A 20,608-nucleotide genomic window follows, 5' to 3' on the forward strand; every position below is an offset into this window, starting at 1 on the left:
TAGGGAGTTTTGAGTTAACTTATAATGTGTAGGGGAGACAAAGAGATGAGCAGAGGTTTTCCTGGAGGGGCCCAGCAGGAAAACCTACCTTCCAGGGCTTGAGAAACTCAACATCCACGACTCTTGGGCCTCAGGCTCCTTACCTGACAAAAGGATAGCCTGGCTCTTACACGAGTCAGAATACAAAACATCTGGCTTCTAGGTGGCACTCCAGGGCTGACTTTGCACTCAAGGGGGTGGATAGGATGACTCAGGGCTCCGACACTGGGTAAGATCTTGACAGTCAAGAAGGTGGGAAGCTCTCCCAGCAGGCAGCCGAACAAGAATAAAGGCAGTCACAGTGCCATTACTAATAGCTACCCTCTCGGTGCTTAGGCTTCCTCGCCTTTAGGAGGGAAAGGTGTAGGTAACCTAGCTTCTGGGTTTTAGGACTGAACCAGAATGGGCACGTAGAATGCTGCTAAGTTCACAGTATAGACCAATAAGTGTTACCAGTTGCTTTTACATGGGGTGGGGGTGAGAAGACCAGGTGGCTGGTATGAACTGAGAGGATTTAAGGAGGAAGGTTTGGAAATAAATTGTAGAGGACTTTGAGTGCCCATCTTAGGTTGGATTTAATTAGTAGAGGCCTATCTCATTTTCTTGGGTGGGTTTGACACAGATTGATAAGCATACAACAGTAAGTGTAAGTTTAACCATGCATTCAATCGTAGAAACCAAATGGATTCCTGTCACAGATTTAAATGGCCCCAGCAGAGGATGCTCTTGAGTTGGTGACTCGGTTCTGCTTCCAGCACCTAAGCAGGTATTCACTGATAGCAGAAGCTATAACAGCTAGTGAGACGGCTCAGCACTTCAGAGCAGTTGTTGCTCTTGCAAAGGACCTGGGTTTGGTTCCAGCACTCATATGTTGGCTCATTTGTAAATCCAGTTCCAGGGGATACAACGTCATCCTGAGAGCTCCACAGGTACCAGGCTCGTAAAATATGTACATACATCAAGTAAAGTTAAAAAAAAAGGAAGGAAACTAGACGTCACTTGCTGAGAAGGGAGATTCTGAAAGATTCTCAATGTTTTGAGCGGTCAACTGAGTCCTCATGAGCTGCCATCTCAAGTGACTAAGCTCATTGTCTGTGCTGTGCAAGCCCACACATCCTGCCCTTGTCCTCACCCATACCCACCCAGAGGCAGGCAAGTCCACTAGGGCCATTCCACAAATTTCTAGCATGCTCTCAAGGGGCAGTGGCGTAGTTCCTAGGATCAGCTGTGAAGGAGGCAGGAGGCCGGTGGGTGTCAGCAATTAGTTATCGTGATGCCCACACCCTTCATTCAGAGCTGGCCTTTCAGAGACTAGCTGAATCAAAGGAAATGACTGAGAAAAAGCACTCCAAGTTCTGGAGATGTTAATGAGCGCAGCAATTAGCATAAGCAGGATCCTGACACGTATGGAAATTCTTTATACAGAGAAGTCTCCAATGGTGGGTGGGCCCAAGAGAAGGCTGGGGTGGTGGTCCACCCTACTGTGACAGGAGGAACCACCCAGGCACTAACCATGTGGGGCCAATTTGTTGAGGAAAAAAAAATCCCAATTCACACTTCTTGGCCTTCAAGATCTAGGTTTAAAAAAAAAAAAAAAAAAGACCACAGCCTCTGACAAATGTAATGAGGAAATAATTCCTTGGAATCTGTGAATTTGCTTAGATGGGAAAGAGGCAAGTCAGGTAATCCTTAAGTGACCCCAAGTGGTAAAAATACACCAGCACATGTGTTCAGGCCTCTGTGGGTATTCATGGCGTGACACTAGCACCACCTAGTGTACTCGGCTGGAAACGAGCCACAGACCCACAGACCTGACCCTGGTTGTCTCCACTATCATGTCTGTCTTACTCGGCAGGGCTTTCCCGGTGCTGAGTTGTGAGTCAATAGCAGTGGGGAAATGAGTAACAATTTATGGATGGACATACATTACAAGATTTGTTATTACAGCCTACAGCACTAATACCAATATTTTAAGTAAATAGTATGTAATGATACGGATATGATCCAATTTCTCCAAATTGCCTGGCTTTTAAGTGCCAAACAAAATATCTCAAACTGTAGTCTGAGACTGTAAGGCGGTTCTCGCTCAATCACATCTAAGAGTTCTTTAGCAAGCTCTTGTAAATCTGACTGTGGCTAAGCGTGCCATTTCATGAACTTTAAATGGCTTCTACAGAGCTTTGTTGCTTGCCCCCTTTGCAATAATTCCCTCCCAGTACAGGACTCGAGCTGGTTCCTTCCACTCCAGCACCACTTTGGCTAAACACAGAATTTTCCCTTTTATACCCAGTCATACTTTAAGTAGCTAACATTTGAGAGGATCCAGGAAGTCACAATATCCATGGAGTCCATCAGTCATGATGGATATCCTACTCCAATCACTTTCCTTTTCTAATCAGTTGTCTATCCCAGATTCTCTTCTACAAAACCCTGAAAACACACGCACGCACGCACGCACGCACGCACGCACGCACGCACAGGCACACGTACACACATGCATGCATAGAGGATAAATCAGGCTCCACTTTAAGCAGATTGCTAACATCACCTGGGACACCCAAGGCCTATTCCTCCCAGAGCAGTCAAAGCAGAGTTCCTGGATTCGGGGTACAGACCCTGCACTCATTTAAGGAATCTGGCTGTCATGGCCTTTGAGTCATCTTAGGGCAAAAATCTGCCATGAGAATGAATGCTGTGAGCTACTTCTGTGTTTCTCCAATGGTCCCTTGGCAATCTCAGTTGGCTAAAATGCAGATATTGTGGGTCCCCCCCTTGAGCTAACAGACAGACTCTGATGTGAGTGAGCTAAAGAGAAGTCTGTGTCTATTACTGGGTTGAGATGCCGATCTCCTAGATTCCAAAACCTTCGGATTTCTCTCAATAGTTTAACCAGAAGTGGAATATCAGAAGAAAAAAAAAAAGTAACTACAACTTTAAAGGATATTAAACGAATCTAAAACAACTGAACAGAAATTGACAGGAAAAATATTCCATCTTTTCCTCTCCTATAGGAACCAGCCCCTTATAGTGCCCTATCTCCCCCCAACCCCAAGAAGGACCCTATAAATCCCATCCTCTCCTCCCGCCTGAAGGAACCCCCTGTAGTTCCCTCATCTCTTCCTCCCTTGAAAGGCATCCTCCACAACAGCAAAATAGTATCCCTCCCTTTCCTTCCTGTACCATTACATTTCTGTTCGACTATTCCTTCCTCCCCTCCCACAAAAACAGACCATGTCGGGACTGCTACTAGTCCTCTGGAAAATGCCGTCATCTACAGTCAAATGATAAGACTGCTGTGAGGGATCTACCCTGGGTTTCCTTGTGTGTTTACCTACATTTTTTTTTCTTTTCATTTCATGTATCTTATTCAAATGGCAAGGAAGCACATATCCTCTCTGTAAGTCAAAACAAGGCAAGGAATGTGACTAAACGGTTTTGCCCATTTCCAATTGGCCAAGAACCAATTCTCTTCTTTCTTTTCAAAACTGGGGCAGGCTGAGTCATTGCCACATAGTTCTACCTTGAAAAGGAAAAAAAGAAAAAAGACCAACTTCAAGCTTAGATCTTAGTTTACATTTATCTTATAACCCATAATATGGCGGCAGGGGGTAGATGGTGCTGGTGGCAGCCACAGGGAGAGAGCAAAGTAAAGAGTCAAGTAGGAAGCACCTCCTGTCTGCTTCTCACTAGCACTGATCTACACTCAAGGTTTAGGTACAATTTCTACTTTAGTTCATAAAATACATTCCACGGGGCTCTTCCTGGGCTGTGAATGTGAATGTCGATCAGCCCAACCCTTTCAGAAAGTAATCTGGCACCGGCAGGCCTGAAAAATATCCACAATGTTCAGTCCTCGATTCAGTGTTTAGACACCATTCTAAGAATACACACACCACAGTACTGTAGGTAATGCAAAAACGATGAAAATAGTGTAAGTAACAAGAAATACTGTAAGAGGACATCTCACCTACTCAACTTTTGCTGAGCGCCCAATAGGCCGCAGACTGATGCAAATTATTCTTGTTTTCATGAAGAACTCTCAGCTTAGAGAAGCTAGCGAGCTTGCCCTCCGCTATACTGAAAGCATGGGTTCACACAGATCCCATCCGGGTCTACTGTGAAGCTCACGTGCTTTAACTTCCCAGTAGTACCCGCCCATCAGCAGTGGGAGCGTTCTCACATAAACCATCACTGGATCTCGATGGACTGCTACAAGCTTATTAAGAGTGGAAATACACCCCAACTCCCCAAGCACAAACCCACTCCAGTCACTATGCAGGGGTGGCCCAAAGATGGTGGCTAAGGCCACACCCATGGCGCACTGAAATGGAGTGAGCCATAGCGTTTGTTTAGAGAAGAATGACCCGGGCCTCTGAGCAGCACAGACAATAAGGAAGCTGAGTCAGAAACACTACCATTTACAAGTTAATATTTAACATGGTCTAGCCTCTCCAGGGTCTCTGGTGCTCTGAGGCAGATGCCAAAGTTCTGTGACCAAGATCTGACCATGCAGCAGCTCAGATAAGATCCAGTTACTCTACCCAACAATCCAGAGAGTGGCCAACTATTTCCTAGGGTCAGCCTGGCCTTCTCAGGTCTCCCTGCCATTTCCCAAGTTATCACACTGAACTAATGTATCTGCTAGCTCACTAAGTACTGCGTCGATGGCCAGGCCGAGTGAGGGGAAGGACAGAAGGAGGCACAGAAGTGCTACTCACACCCACTGATGGAAGGCTGGGAAGGACCTACAAAGACTCTGGAGCTCTTATATGTCTAATAGGGAAAAGCATGTGGCAGCATTTCTCAGGTCAGTCGTCTGTGGCAAGCAGGCTTAGTGCACGACTCACAGGCTTATCACGGGCACGAACACTAGGAGAGCATGAGTGGGGAGGCGAGAAAAGACAGCAGGTCAGGTCAGGTCTCCAAACAGCACACTACACACACGTACATCACCACCCCACCCCTCCCGTTTACATGAAGCTTTCTCCTGCAACAGCTCAAGATTAGACAGCAACCTGAACCAGTCCTCAGCTGTCACTCAGCTCGTCAGCATTGCTCTTAGCTGCCCAGGGAATGTCCCTCTCGTGTTCAAAGGTGCTTCAGAGAGCAAATAAAGAAACCAAGAAATTCCAGTTGTTTGCAGTCCTAGCAACCAGCGTCTCACTGAGTCGGTTCTTACTCCTATAAAACAAGTCTGTAACAAGAGGATCAGGTAGATTCTTTCTGGCTTTTAGTGTTTAACCAACACTAAGTTCAGTATTGAACTTCAGTGCTATGTTTGCTACTATGCATGCAAACATCCATTTCTACCTACAAAGAGCAGTTCTCACATGGCCATGAGATGTGACAGCAGTTCTAGGACACCTCTAAAGAAACTGGTCTAGAAATTAACAGCAGGCATTGTCAAATCACTTTGTACGAAGCCTGGAAGGGAAGCATCAGTGGTGGCGTTCCTACTAGTGCATGTCTGTTTCTACACCAAATTTCCCTTGAGGTTTTGCTGGACGATTTCATTGCTAAGCTGTTGAAAACCATCACGTGCTCTTGGGGACTCTCTAGGTAGAGAGCACCTCTACCCTTGAACTACTTGCTCACCTAAGAGTCCAAAGGCACGAAAGAGCAATTCAACTATGTATCTTGAAATTTCTCCTTGAGGTATTTTAATCAAAAGACAGAAATGAACTGATTTTAGAACACAGACACAGCAAAGTCATTTTGTCCTTCTGTGAATCAACTGCAAAGAAAGGTTCTTGGAAAAAAACTCAGAGACTCCTTCACTGTCACCAGCATTAGTCACCAATCCATATTGAATTTCCAAGCACCCTCCTAGTTTCTAAATTAGCCAAAAGCCCTTTTGCCTTAGGGTCTTTGGCTTTTCCTTTGTTTTATAGCTTTCCTTCAGCTTCATAATGTAGCTAGACAGCCTGAAATATCTGAAAATCACTTCAACCTAGCATCACTTCTGTGAAAATTTTCACTCAAAGGTTATTTGATCTCGGGTTCACATGGGTCCTGGGTCACATTCGTACATCTATAAACTGTATTTCACAAGCCCACAGTGTTCTTAAAAGAAAAAAAAATAACTTTAAAAGAAGACACAAGCCTTCATGAAAATATAGTTGTCCAATTTATTTTCATTAGGCGGCCATTTTATGAAGAACTCCTAAGATTTGTGTTTGCCGACATGCAGAGTTAGCAGTAATAGTTCAGCTACTGTAAACACTGTGCTCAGAAGCACCACCACGTTAAGTTAAGACTACAGACGCGATTACTCCAATCCTTCTCCATCTACATGAAATCAGAAGGTTCTGAACAGCTGGTTGGGAAGGTAGCCAAGGTGTAGGAAAGATGTCTGTGCTTCCTTTTCAAGGGCAGCCAACTCTTGAACGGTAGGTGCCAGGATGTCCACATGGCCTTTATAGTTCCCACCTGCACGAACATACAAACCATGAGCAATGTAAGCAACATGCTTGAAGCACTTGTCAGGAAGCTGTGAGCTCAATTCCACAATTCAAATGCTGTTTCTAGCAGTAGAAGTTTATGACCAGACAAACTCACTTTAAATTTCTAAATCACGATGCCCACATCTATCACTCCCTTAGTATATATACCTTGAGTCAAAAGCATTCAGTAACATTCTGGGCAAAGAGAACGGTAACGGAGGATGCCACTTACTGACTCTTTGTTCCAAATCATCTATAGTACTCATTTCCCAATAACTCACTAAAAGTTCAAGTACTCTTGATGTGAATACTTCAAGTCTAATCTGCTGTTCCTCATTCACATACAGATCACACAATAAAATGCTGGAAGTCAAATAATAATAAAACACTGGAGAGTAATTAGTAAAGAATAATCAATATGCTAATAATATATTGTTAGCACAATGGAACAAAATCATGGTCTTCACAAACAGACATGCAAAGAGGCAAATTTAGCTGTATTCTGGTGGATGCCTACAATTCTAGCACTCAGAAGGCTGAGGCAGGAGGATCTTCAGTTTGAGGCCAGTCTGGGACACGAAACACTGGGTGCAGTGTGAGGAGGAAGGGAGGGAGGGGGACAGAACAACACACATCTGAAAACTTACCGCCAGCAGCTCTTTTCTGACCATATGTAACTTTCCCATCAAACTCATCCACTGGAACCTTTATATCTGGCTCAACCTGGGAAATGGTACAGTTCAGGTGTTCTTCTATCTCAGAAAGTAGCTAAAGGAAGTGAGAAAATTAAAGTATTTTGGATGAAAATTTCACTTTGATAGTTTCAGTTAATAATAGCAGTTAAAAGAACTAGGCCAGCTGAATGCTTAATGTAGATGGACGCTAGAGCCCTGGAAGCGGCTCCCATGTCACAGCTTACAGACAAAGTTATTAGCCAATTATCCTTCTCTCATCACTGACAAATAGAGTGGAGCTGTAACTTTTCTAGATGAATGCAGTCTGTTTATCACTTTCAATAGTACTGGCAAAGTCTCACCTGCATTTCATTGTACCAGATAGTACAGCCGCCATCTTCCTTGAGTCTAGTGTTATAGCATCCCTTCCCACGGTTGCTGCATACGTGATACCAAACCTACATCACAGGGAGAGGAAACATGACCATGTATAGAGATGGAAATTAAATACTGTGCTCCACAGTTTTTTTCTAACATTTTATTTCCTTAAATCACAAGAAAAAAGATTATGTATTTTATTCAATGGCTATCACTTGATGGCTCATTGAATAGATCTGGGTTATTCTGGAAATAATACAAAAGGATGTTGAGTTAAAGAAAGAAACTCCCAAACCAAACAAGTCCATAAACCGACAGCACAGCCTGATGTTGGAAGAGGGGCATGGAGCCAGGTGTGGTGGTGCCTGTAAACCCGGCACTCAGCTACGGCAAGGAGGACCGAGCTGGCGGCCAGCCTGGTTTACAAAAAGGTGGGTGAGGAGAGAGGATACATTTTGGAGAATGTTGTATCAAAATTAATATTTAAAAAAGTCTGCTTATATTCAAAGAAAAATAAAGCACATAAAGAAAGTATGCACATAAATTTGAGAAAAAATGCATAGGAGACCTTATAAAAGTTTTTCTAAAAATCATAGTTGTATATATTTAAAAAACTATGTCACCCTCTAAGTATCCTACAGTATCATAGTACAGTATTTAAATAGTTTTTATTGACAAAACTATATTAAGGCTATTAGGAATATTGATATTTTGCTTCTTTTTTTGTAAACCACATGTTATTATTTGCCCACTCAATCCATACAGAAGGAAGAAATCCTATAAAATGTTCACTTCCATTTGTGACTGATGCCAATTTCAATAAGGAAATCAAACTGCTTTTACTTCCCACATCAAAATGTAACTCACAATGACTAACAGAGACCACAAAGATTACCTTTTCTTTCTCTGTTGCCACCAGGGAAATAGCCAGGCCCATCCTGAAAGATTTCAAAGCCAGTATTAGACCTTATTTCTGAAACATAGAAGCTAAAAGGGGAAGAACTTGAGCAGTACCTTTCAGCTCGCCCCACTCTGCCAATCCGGTGCACATAATTCTGCTTTTCATCAGGCAGGGTGACATTAATAACTGCAAATGAAGACAATGGTTAACAGTGTTACTTGTTGTAAGTAAGCTGTTGTGTTCAGTAGAAAGTTTCTTACCATAAGGAACACCGTGGATGTCAATTCCTCTGGCAGCTACGTCTGTGCAAATCAGGAATCTTACGTCTCCTTTCTAAGAGGACCAAGACAAGGAGGTGTCTGTCAGTAACGCATAAAACCCAAAACAAATACTCCACTAAGAAAGTTAAATGGTACTTTCAGATTACCTGTTTGAACATAATAAACTACTGGGGCAAATCCTGAAGTTTTACTCTATGATCTGCTGAGACATATTAATGGTTGTATTGTTTTTCTTATACCGGTGTATTAAGGCACCTAAACTTGGGCTTCATCTTTAGGAATTTCTTTGGAACACCAAAAATATATAGCAGAACAGAACACAGAAACATAGGTGTTGTCTTTATTCTTATAATAAATAAACCTAGGGAATGGGGAGATGGTTCATTTCCCATGGGAGTGGTTAAGAGTACTGACTGTTCTTCCAGAGGATCTGGGTTCCATTCCAAATACCTATATAACACTAACAATCTGTAATGTCAGTTCAGAGGATTCAACACCCTCTTCTGACTTTTGTGGGCACTGAACACACATGGTGCAGGCAACATACCTATAAGCATTAAATTAAAGAAGAGGGAGTGGGAAATAAGCCCCCAGTGCTTACAAAGGAAACACAACTTAGCCCTTTGGATGCTTTTGTGCAGAAGAAAGTTAAGATTTGGAGATGAGAGCTGCATCTTGACTCTGGGTAGTGAACTTGATGAAATAAAGCCAGAGAACATCAGAGAAACAGCATGGACGCATACACTAATATAAGTCCTGCATGTCCCACTTTTTTCCAAATGATGAAAAAACCCACCTAGCCTGTACACGGCAGTAAACACTCTGGAATATTGGTGGGAAGAAACTGCCGATATTCAGTTCTAACGGCTAAGACCTCCTCCACACACCAAGGACTCGGAAGGCCTTCAGAACGCAAGCACCTGGAATAGCGCATTCCAAACAACCATAAAACCAGGCATATTTGTGTCCACACCACCAAACTCCAATGATCATCTTCATTTCATAACCAAGTAAACTTTCTACAAGTATTTGCGCACTTTTCAGAAAGACTCATAGACATGCTTTACCTAATCTCATACTTCTACCCGACAAAATTATGTATGTATGTATGAATATATGTATATATGTCAGTCAAAGAATACTTTATTGAGCATACCACGAGGGAGTAGTGGACTACCTGATAGGGTACATGAAATGTGTTGTTATCTGACTGTCAAAGAAGACTAATCCCTGCCACAATGTATGGATAAGGGTAAAACGCCTTAAGTCTTTGGGACAAGAACTGTTTTAATGCTACTAAGTGGCATAAGGAACACTGTAATCAGCCCCTTTAAATAAAAAGGATATGCAGGTAACTAGGCACATTGTACCTTAAATCGTTCCAAGTTCTGCTTTCTCTCGTGAGGCTTTCTGTCACCATGAAGACATACACATGAGAATTGGTGTCCTTTTTTATCAGGTCCTAGAGAAAAGCATATTTAACATCTGACCTTGAAATGCATTATGCCAAAGACTATAAAAACACATGTCTATAAAAATCTATACTGCAACTTGGCAAAAACAAAGGCAACAAACTTTCTGAAACAGGCAAAATGGCATTAAAATAAATTCCATGAAAGGCTGGGGAGATTCTTCAGGTGGTAAAGTGTAAGGATGGAGATATGAACTCAGATTCTCAGCACCCACATAGCAGCTGGGCACATCGTCGCCAGCATCTGCTGTCACCTAAGGTTTTGATCTTAGCCATTCTGACTGGTGTGAGGTGAAATCTCAGGGCTGTTTTGATTTGCATTTCCCTGATGACTAAGAATGTTGAACATTTCTTTAGGTGCTTCTCAGCCATTTGATATTCCTCAGTTGAGAATTCTTTGTTTAGCTCTGCACCCCATGATTCTCTGGAGTCTAACTTCTTGAATTCTTTGTATACATTAGATATTAGCCCTCTATCAGATTTAGCATTGGTAAAGATCTTTTCCCAATCTGTTGGTTGCCATTTTGTCCTATTGACAGCATCCTTTGCCTTACAGAAGCTTTGCAGTTTTATGAGATCCCATTTTTTGATTCTTGATCTTAGAGCATAAGTCATTGGCGTTTCTGCTCAGGAAATTTTCCCTTGTGCCCAAGTGTTCAAGCTGAGGATGTGGAGAAAGAGGAACACTCCTCCATTGTTGGTGGATTGCAAGCTGTACAACCACTCTGGAAATCAGTCTGGTAGTTCCTCAGAAAATTGGACATAGTACTACCTGAGGACCCAACCTATACCACTCCTGGGCATATACCAACATATAACAAAGACACTATGTTCATAGCAGCTTTATTTATAATAGCCGGAAGCTAGAAAGAACCCATATGTCCTTCAATGAAGGAATGAACACAGGAAATGTGGAACATCTACACAATGGAGCAACCACTCAGCTATTAAAAACAATGACTTCATGAAATTCTTAGGTAAATGTAATGAACTAGAAAATATCATCCTGAGTGAGGTAACCTAGTCACTAAAGAACACACATGTATGCACTAGGTGATAAGTGGATATTAGCCCAAAGGGTCGGAATACCCAAGATACAATTTACAGACTACATGAAGCTCAAGAAGAAGGAAGACCAAAGTGTGGATGCTTCAGTCCTTCTTAGAAGGGGAAACAAAATACTCACAGGAGGAAATATGGACAAAATGTGAGTGAAGGAAAGGTCATTCAGAGTCCACCCCATCTGGGGATTCATCTCATATACAGCCACCAAACCCAGACACTACTGGGAGGCCAAGAAGGGCATGCTGACAGGAGCCTGATATAGCTGTCACCTGAGAGGCTCTGCCATTGCCTGACAAATACAGAGGTGGATGCTTCCAGCCAACTACTGGACTGAGAACAGGTTGCCCAATGGAGGAGTTAGAGAAAGGACTATAGGAGCTGAAGGGATTTGCAACCCCATATGAAGAACAATATCAACCAACCAGACACCCCAGAGCTCCCGGGACTAAACCACCATCCCAAGAGAACACAAGGATGGACCCATGGCTCCAGCTGCATATGCAGCAGAGGGTGGCCTTGTTGGGCATCAATGGGAGGAGAAGCCCTTGGTCCTGCCTAGGCTTGATGCCCCAGCGTAAAGGAATGCCAGGGTGGGGAGGTGGGAAGGGATGGGTAGTTAGGTTGGTGAACATCCCCATAGACACAGGGGGAGGGAGGACAGGATGGGGGTTGCCGGAGGGGAAACCGAGAAAGGGGATAACATTTAAAACGTAAATAAAATATTCAATAAAAGAAGGGGGGTCTGGGCACAGTGCTGGCATCTTTAACCCCAGCATTTGGTTCTGTCAATGTTGGGAGTGACAGGTGGACCCTAGACCTCACTGGCTAGCAAGACTAGCTGAATCTATTAGCTCCAGGTTCTGAGAGTGTCTCAGAAAGTAAAGTGGAAAGTAATCAAGGAAGACAGCTCTGATTGCCACAGGCATATGTACACATCCTCACAGACACACACACAAACTCCATAAAGCATTAACATTGATTTGTTTTGAAGAGAATTCTAAATTCTATCAAATTTCTGTATTAACTTTCCAAGGAGCTGGGATTAGAGGAACGCCCCACCATGCCCATCTTACTGTCCAACTTTATAGAAGACTGTATAGCCCATCAACTGAGATCATTTTCATGCTTAATATTCTCAACAACAAATTAGAGTACTTAGGTATAATCCACAGCCTTACCAAACTTGGCGTTTCATTTTTGAATACAAAGTAAGCATTTCTATACTGATTAAGTATATTTCCGTATTTGGTAAGAAACATAAAGTCACCTAAACATAAAAAACATCTAATGTGAAATTATATCATTTCTATTCTAATGTATATTCTACCTGTACAGACTTGTATAGACCTTGGGTCAAATTAATTTTAGAGTGGAATGTTTCATTTACTTGCAAAATTTGGGTCATTATATTTTCACCACAGTAGTGCCCCTTCATTTCTACTAATACTTTTGTTTAAGGTCTACTTCATCCATTATTAGAACTTTAAATTAGCATTTCAACATATGTGTTTATATGTGTGCTAATCTTAACATTAAAGTTCCAAGTATCATCACTAACATAATAGAATGTATATCTTGCAAACCAGCAAATGTTTTAAGATCGTAAATGGGGTTTTGGTATGTTGTTTTCAACAGCATATACCTAACACTCATCTAGATGAATACTCTAAGTGACCTTAGCAGAAGACTTCGGTCCACTGACACTCAAATATTCAGGTTTTTTTACAATAATGATCTTATTCTGTGATTCCTAAGATGTATTTTTCCTCTAGGACTAGAAATTGAAGCAGGAGTCTTACTTATAAGCAGGTAAGTTCTACCACTGAGCTAGATCCTCAGCTCCTAGGTTTTTGAGATCCTACCTCATTATGCAGCTTAGGCTGACTGAAACTTGTTATGTGACTTAGTGACCTCACCATGCTCCAACCTCTGCCTCCCAAGTGCTGAGACTACAGATGTCTACCACAATGCCTGGCTTCTTTCTTCCTTTATTTATTTAGGGTTTTCCCTTTATTCCCTTTCTTCTATTTTCCAGTTTTGAAAATACACATTCTAATATTTCAGTCATTACACTTTAGATTTTAGTATTAATCAGTAATCTAGATCTATGGCATTAGAGTCCTGTGATCCAGGTTCATGTTACTGACAATTATAGCCCTGTGGAAGAAGTTCTCATGTTTATCCCAGGGCTTATCCATAGAAAAGTACTGGACAGACACAGATAGGTTACAGTATGCCCTCTGTTTTAAACTCTGTGCACACACTCTAGCTTTATCAACATGAGGGTAATAATCTGTGAAATGAGAGATAAGTGGGACAAATTTACCTCCTCCTTGCTGCATAAAGTACTGCTCCAAGTTGTCACAGTCAATTTTCGTTCTACAGAAGATAATTGCTTGATCCATCTTGTGCTCCTTGATTGCTCGGACAGCATACTCCCCCTTCAGTATTTTAATAGCTTCAGACCACATCTCTTGATTACCATAGCAACAGAAAAAGCAACAGAATGTCAATTTGAAGCTGCATGAGTACACAGTATCAGTTAGACATATTGCTTAACTCTAAAAATCCCCACTATACTTCAGACAAGGCACAGTATGAGGTGAATTCATTGCTTCATTTATTTTGGCTTTAGCAATGTCTTATACTCTGTTTTTGGGTCTCGGTCTCTCCCCTTCTCTCTCATACACACACACGCGCACGCACGCATGCTGCACACAGGCACGCAGACCTACAACTGTAACCTTTTAAGAAGAAAAACAAATATATAAACATACTAACAAAAGAGCCATGTATACCAAGACTTGGTACTTTCCTCTCAAGCACTAGTTATAACCTGTCCTGCATCAACTTCCCTTTATGCTCTATGCTTTATATCTTAACCCTTCTTAAGGAAGTTAATGTAAGTCTAACCAACCTAACATCACTCCACAGAATGAAAACCTGGTTAGCTTTTCAATCCTGCTCCTCGAATCTCTTTCCTGGGAAGTAGTGTTATTGTTGTTACTCCTCTGTGCTGAGAAATGCTTTTAACCCAACCTATTTCTAAAGGTTCTCTGGCTGTCTCCAACTGGAGCGCACAGTAAGCAAAAGCTTTACAAAAACATAAAAGCTGGCATTTTATAAAGTGCACTCCCAAACCTAGCCGTTTGTGCTTAACTAGCAGTTTGTCTACTTTAACAGGAAAGATAGGTGAGTATGGATCGTGTCAATCTGGTGTTACACATAAAACTAATTTCTAAGGAACTCAAGACAGTATTTCAGTCAATCCACCTTTCAGACATGTCAAACTGCTCAGTGAATTCAACCAAAAAGTAAAAGCACTCTGACCTCTTCTAAGGACCCACTCAAGACATCTGACGTCAGACATGCAATCTAATCAGTTTAAGATCCACCCACTTAGGTTTTAGCACCTTGCAAACGTTTCTGAAATGTTATGGAGAAGAAAGAAGCTGTCTTAGGCTATCTTCAGTGCACTGAGACTAATGTTAGGCTTTTCCAGAACTGATCAATGAGCATACAGTTTCTGTTTGAGAACACGAAGTGCTGCGGACAGAACTAAGGTTGAACAATATAAATATGTTTAATGTCCTGAATCATACACTAAAAAAGTTAAAACAGCCATAAAAATAATTAAATCCACACACTGTCGTTTACCATTTAATAAAGGTGTCCTGCAATCCCCAGCATCCCTCATCTTTATTTTACTGGAATTTCAGGGTCAATATAAATTTGTCTCTAGCCAAATTTGCTGGTTTTCTATGATCTACAATCAATAATCCAGAAGACTTATGATCTTGAGGTGACACAACTTACATCTAAGTTGAGTGATCAACAAACACTGCTCCTCTAAGCTAAGTGGTATTGGCTTGCCCCATTTCGTGATTATTCTTATTACTTCTGTTTCTCCCATTCTAACTTTGTAGGTCATATCTCACATCTTTCAAGAGAACATTTGTCACAGAAACGACACACTCATTTCCGAGACCCACTGCACATTCTACTCATTCCTTCACCCTACCTGGACTGTTGGCACCAGGTCTTGTGTTATCCTTTGCATGGACATCATCGGTCTGTTGAAGGAAGAGATAACAAAGGGTGAGGGAGGCTAAGGAATGACTCAGCCTGAGGAGACTTGCTACCAGTGTTCACCTCACAGCACTTACTCGAATGTGGTTCTTCCCCAGCCTTTCCCAGAGCCTGTCAGTTTTTGGGTTCACAGGAACAACGACATGATGCACAGTATCAGGAACAGAATCTTCTCCTTTCAAATCCACCCACGTGGGAAAATGCATTATCTTCTCAGATAGTTTCTTTACATCAAAAGAATGCAGAGTAGCAGAGCAAACAATCACCTAGAAACAGGAGAACTCACATTCAGATCAACTGTTATAAAGTCAGCATTTTAGCACACTAGTTTTTAAAAATTATTTGTTCTGTTTTGAGAATCACACTAATAATGGATGATAAGAGAACACAGAATAGTAGTCAGGGAACTTAACACACATCTAATACCTGCTGCCTCCATGTAGTAACTAACATAACAGTGTGACACTGTCACACAGAAACCATGCTATCTCTTCCTCTAGGAAGTTCTTTGTTTGTTTGTTTTTGTTCTGAATCAAAGGCCACAAATTGTTATTCATCCCCTTCTCTCAAAAGTCTCTCCCTCTCAAATGCTTCCTATGGAAGGATGAGACAAGAGTAATGTTTTCAGAAATAATTACTATGAAGGTGACTGACTGTCAATAGCCGAAGCTACGTCCCCTTCGCACAAGAAGCAGCAATGACATCTAGACTAAGCACTCAGGGCTCTGCAGAAAGAGCTGCTGAGAATATCTCAGGGTTATCTGTAACACTCAGAAATTACCCTTATTTCTAAAGCAGCCCCCTTCCCTTTTTCCTGAAACAGAGCCCTGGCTGTCTTGAACTCACTTTGTAGACCAGGATGGCCTCAAACTCACAAAAAGAATCGCTTGCCTCAGTCTCCCAAGGGCTGGGATTAAAGGTGTGCTGTGCACTACCATGACCAGCCCTACAAACAGCTTTTAAGACTATCAGTGTGTGTGTGTGCTTGTGTGTGTTTGAGTAACAAGATGATAACAAAGAAAATATGGACAATGAATTTAATCATAATGCCTTAAAGCAAAAGTCTTTGATCCTTTAACCCTGAGTAACAACTGTCTACATGTATTTTTGAGCTGCTTGGTCATTTGATACCTGAAGTCTTTTCCCATCAGAAGTAATCTGAGGAATCTGGTTGTGCATCCTGTTAATAAAGTCAGAATAACCTTGAGAGAGAAGCCCATCCTGCAGAAAGAGTTCATAATTAGTATTAAAATCTTTTAATTTCAAATTTAAAATACAAGATTAAAAATGAACATATATACATATCCCTAAATCTACAAAATAATTATATTCTGCTGGATTCTTAAAGTCAAGTTGTAAATTCAACCTTAGATTCCTTGTGACTAAAATATGAAAAAGTATAATAAATAAACCTAAACCACACTCCAGTATTCTAGCATGAATACAACAGTTTATAACACATGTCCTTAAGGTAATGATTTTAATTTGAAAATTGAAAAAGATCCTGTGCTGGGAAATTAACCCAACCATCTTGAGAATAATTGGAAAGAGTAAACACATTTATGTCCTTCCAGATGGTCCACAATTTGCATCTCTAGCATAAAAAAATAATTTGTTATATAAAAAATAATGTATGCACAGTTATTTGGAATAAAAAGGCAAGATACCTATGTCACTAGGCAGAGAGTTAATTAAAGAAACCATGATATATCCATGTCCATGTAACAGATCATTAAACAGCCTTCAAAGAAAAAACACAAATAATGAGGTGCAATATTTAAAATATAATTTTTTTTATAAAGGTTTACCTAAATTCCTTAAAGTCTGAATTCAACTCCCTAAAATAATTCAGTGTCAGGACCTCTGCTAGATCCATCCCTAAATTCAGAAGCTCAAGTCCTTGGTGCAAAGCTATACATACTCTTCATCTACAAATCACGCTTAGAGCTGTCATACCTCTGTGCAATGTAAATGCTGTGTACATAGTTGTCAAACTGTACTATTTAGGACAAATAATAAAACTACATGTTCAATATAAATGAAATTTTTTCAAGTATTTTTTTATTCGGGATTGACTTAATATGCAGATAAAAGTGTATCAATATATAGCAAATGAAAATGTGCTTAACTGTGATATTTAGGTAGTGAGAGTAAGGCAGAATTGTGGTTTTTTTTTGTTTTGTTTTGTTTTTTTTGCTTTATAGGTCTTAACAAAAGCATCTTCTCTAAAGAAAATATGAAAGTTTTTCAACCTACTGCTTCATCCAGGACCAGGAATCTAACTTGAGACAAGTTGAGCTTTCCAGTTGACACCAAATCATCTAATCTTCCTGGAGTACCGACGACAATATCAACCTGAAGACATAAGCAACACCCGGGGCAAACTAAAACATTAATATAATTACTTTAAAACAGCAAAGTGCCATTTTCTACTTCAAACAAACATGTGAACACTGAAATAGTGCCAGTCAATGCAAAGGATATTTAAAGTCATTATGGAGAGATAACGCTAACCATCACATGCTGACTTTGGCAGCTGACTTGGGATATCCTTAACTTTTAAACATAATCTAATATACAAAATTTCTATTTCATAAGAAAAAAAATAACAGGTGAGTTTACATGAATTCTGGAATTAAACAGGAACTCCAATCTTAGCTCCACTATTATCCCACCGTGGGATATCATCCAGCATCAATTTTCTCATTTCGAACAGGGGAATATCTTTATTTTACAAGGTAGTTTTGATAATTCAGAGAAATCACACAGAGCTCTGAATGCCTGATATGCTGAGTGCTCACTGTATTTGATTATAGCTCATTAGTAATTGCTTGGACTGGCCAGGAAGTCATTATAGTATTTATGAGATACTCAGAGTGAATAGATACAATGCTAAATGTCTTCAAGGTTTCATTTCCTATGACTACTAAAGCAAACGCAACTATTATTACTATTTTTAAATCAGCAGATTAAAGTGTAGACTTACACTAAAATCATAGCATTTAGATACAGCACTAGTAAGTACCCACACTGAGATCCAACCTCTGAGTCTACACTAAGAAGAGGTCTATGGGGCTGGATAGTTAGCTCAAGTTAAGAGCACTTGTTGCATTTGGAGAGCACTTGACTTGGTTTCCAGCATCCATGTAGCAATCAACCTCTATTGTAACTCCTGTTCCAGAGGACAGAATGCCCTCTTCTGACTTCCACATATACTAGCCGTGTACATGGTACACATACATACATGGAATTAAAACACTTTATACAAATAAAATAAATCTAAAAATCAAAAATTTTAAGGGTCAATTAAAGTAATAAAAAACTTAACTTTGTATCGTAAAAAATTTCAAGTACAAAATGAATACACTTCTCATTCTCCTTCATATGTCTTGAAGCCAATTCTACAGGGCAAGTTGATCAGGAACAACTTTCAACCTTTACAGTCAAGTTCTACCTGTAACTTTTTCATCCTTTGGCCAGTTATGAAATATTTGATGCATGCCCAGTCCCTAATATGTAAAAATAGGGATGAATATCATGTACAGTTCCTGTAATATGACTTAGAAAATGTATGCATGGGCTATAGCGGTATAGCACCTGCAAGGATGGACACGAAGAACTCAAGCAAGAAAGCCACACAGACCCCTTCTTAAGTTTAAACTCAGGGAGGGAGATTGATAACTACAAACAGGCTTCAAGCTACAGAATACCTGTGAAATGTGAAAGGAAAACCTGTTCAATGAATTAGGACTCTATTATATATGTCAATCACAGGGACAAAATTCCACTCTGACCTGTGTGTAACATCTCTTTGGTTTACGATGCTATCTAGATATGTTTATTTCCTCCTGAGTGGCAGGAGGCAAAGGGGCATAAAAACAGATCAAGGTTATCACAGGCTTGAAAAGCTGCTAGACAAGTTTGTGAAGGTATTTATATGCCATGTACAGTAGCACATGGTACATAATGCAGCACCCTTGGAAGCTACAAGCTAAAATAACTCTACTCCCTACCTCCAAAGCTAACCTGGACTCTAGCATAAACAGCGTGATGGGTGACCTGAAGGATGTAGAAGTGACAGTGGAGAATGCAGGGCAGAAAGATGCACAAAGAGAGCACAGGTGCTCCATTCAGGACAGAACAGAATTCTGTCGAGAAAACGATGAAATAATATTGCCTTTCCTTTGCCATTGACCTCAGTGAGCATCGTGTGTGTGTGTGCACACATGCATGGGCGACCAGAGATTGACATCGGGTGTCTTCCTCAATTGTTTCCTACCTTAATTTTTAGACAAGGTCTCTTACTGAGTAAGCCTGGCTGGCTGGCCACAGGGCCTCACGGGTCTTCTTTTTCTAGTACAGGGATTATAAATTCAAGACCCCATGTCTGACTTTGTCCAAGATACTTTTCCCCATTTCCCAAGTGCTAGGACTACAGGTGTGTGCCTCCATGCAATGCTGAGTACTGGACCCAGGCTTCATGCGTACTACCCAAGCGCTCTACCAACAGAACCTCACTTCCAGCCTCACTCCTGGCTTTTATATTGAGGCTGGGGAATAGAGCTTAGATCTCATGCTTATATAGCAAACACTCCTGACCGAGCCACCACCCTACTCTACAAACTATGAGATGTGATTGACGAAAGTAGATCTAATTCTCTAACACTCCACAGCTAGAAAACATAAGCTGAAATACTGGTATACTACAGGAAAACTGATTTGAAGTCAAAAACTAAAGGTCTTGAATGAGCCTATCAAATTTACTAACCACTAAAAGAAAATAAAAAACCAGTAAGAGCCACAGTAAGAACATAAAGAGTAAAAGTATCCATTTTAAAATAGCATTAGCAAGTGCATTATTATGATTGCTTGCTCTTCACATACTAGGCCAAGTCAAAATTACAGTCAATTTAACATTAGATTTAGTTTGACAGAGATAGAGATGGAGGAAACCTGACTTAGTAAAAAACTGGTCTAGATTTCACAATTAAATATTACAGAGGGGGATCTGTAACAAGTTCATTTCAGATATATATATATATATATATATGTATATGTATGTATGTATATGTATGTATGTATGTATGTATGTATGTATGTATATATGTGTGTGTATGAACTTCATGAAGACCCAAATAGCAGTGCCCAGAGTGTCCAGGTTTGGTTCTGCACACTGCATATCTCAGCAGTGTGGAAGATTCCCCTCACATGTGTCCGAGCTCAGAGACTGTCTCAATATTGCTTTTCATTTCCAAGTGCTGCAGACA

General features: G+C 40.7%; 1 protein-coding gene across 1 annotated transcript in view; it reads right to left on the reverse strand.

Moving 5' to 3' along the window:
- Nucleotides 1–6,143: 6,143 nt before the first annotated feature.
- Ddx1 (DEAD-box helicase 1) overlaps nt 6,144–20,608 on the reverse strand; it is a 30,872-nt gene continuing 16,407 nt past the window's right edge. The window contains exons 15-26 of the mRNA NM_053414.1: nt 17,598–17,696; nt 16,473–16,562; nt 15,419–15,607; nt 15,274–15,325; nt 13,579–13,725; nt 10,087–10,178; nt 8,696–8,768; nt 8,549–8,621; nt 8,430–8,472; nt 7,519–7,614; nt 7,130–7,250; nt 6,144–6,468 (exon numbers count right to left, since the gene is read on the reverse strand). Coding sequence (NP_445866.1) covers nt 6,338–6,468; nt 7,130–7,250; nt 7,519–7,614; nt 8,430–8,472; nt 8,549–8,621; nt 8,696–8,768; nt 10,087–10,178; nt 13,579–13,725; nt 15,274–15,325; nt 15,419–15,607; nt 16,473–16,562; nt 17,598–17,696 — 1,206 coding nt within the window. The 3' untranslated portion in view covers nt 6,144–6,337. The remainder of the gene's footprint in view (nt 6,469–7,129; nt 7,251–7,518; nt 7,615–8,429; nt 8,473–8,548; nt 8,622–8,695; nt 8,769–10,086; nt 10,179–13,578; nt 13,726–15,273; nt 15,326–15,418; nt 15,608–16,472; nt 16,563–17,597; nt 17,697–20,608) is intronic.

The sequence above is a fragment of the Rattus norvegicus genome, chromosome 6, assembly GCF_021556685.1.
Source record: "Rattus norvegicus strain SHRSP/BbbUtx chromosome 6, alternate assembly SHRSP_T2T, whole genome shotgun sequence".
In the NCBI taxonomy this organism is placed as follows: domain Eukaryota; kingdom Metazoa; phylum Chordata; class Mammalia; order Rodentia; family Muridae; genus Rattus; species Rattus norvegicus.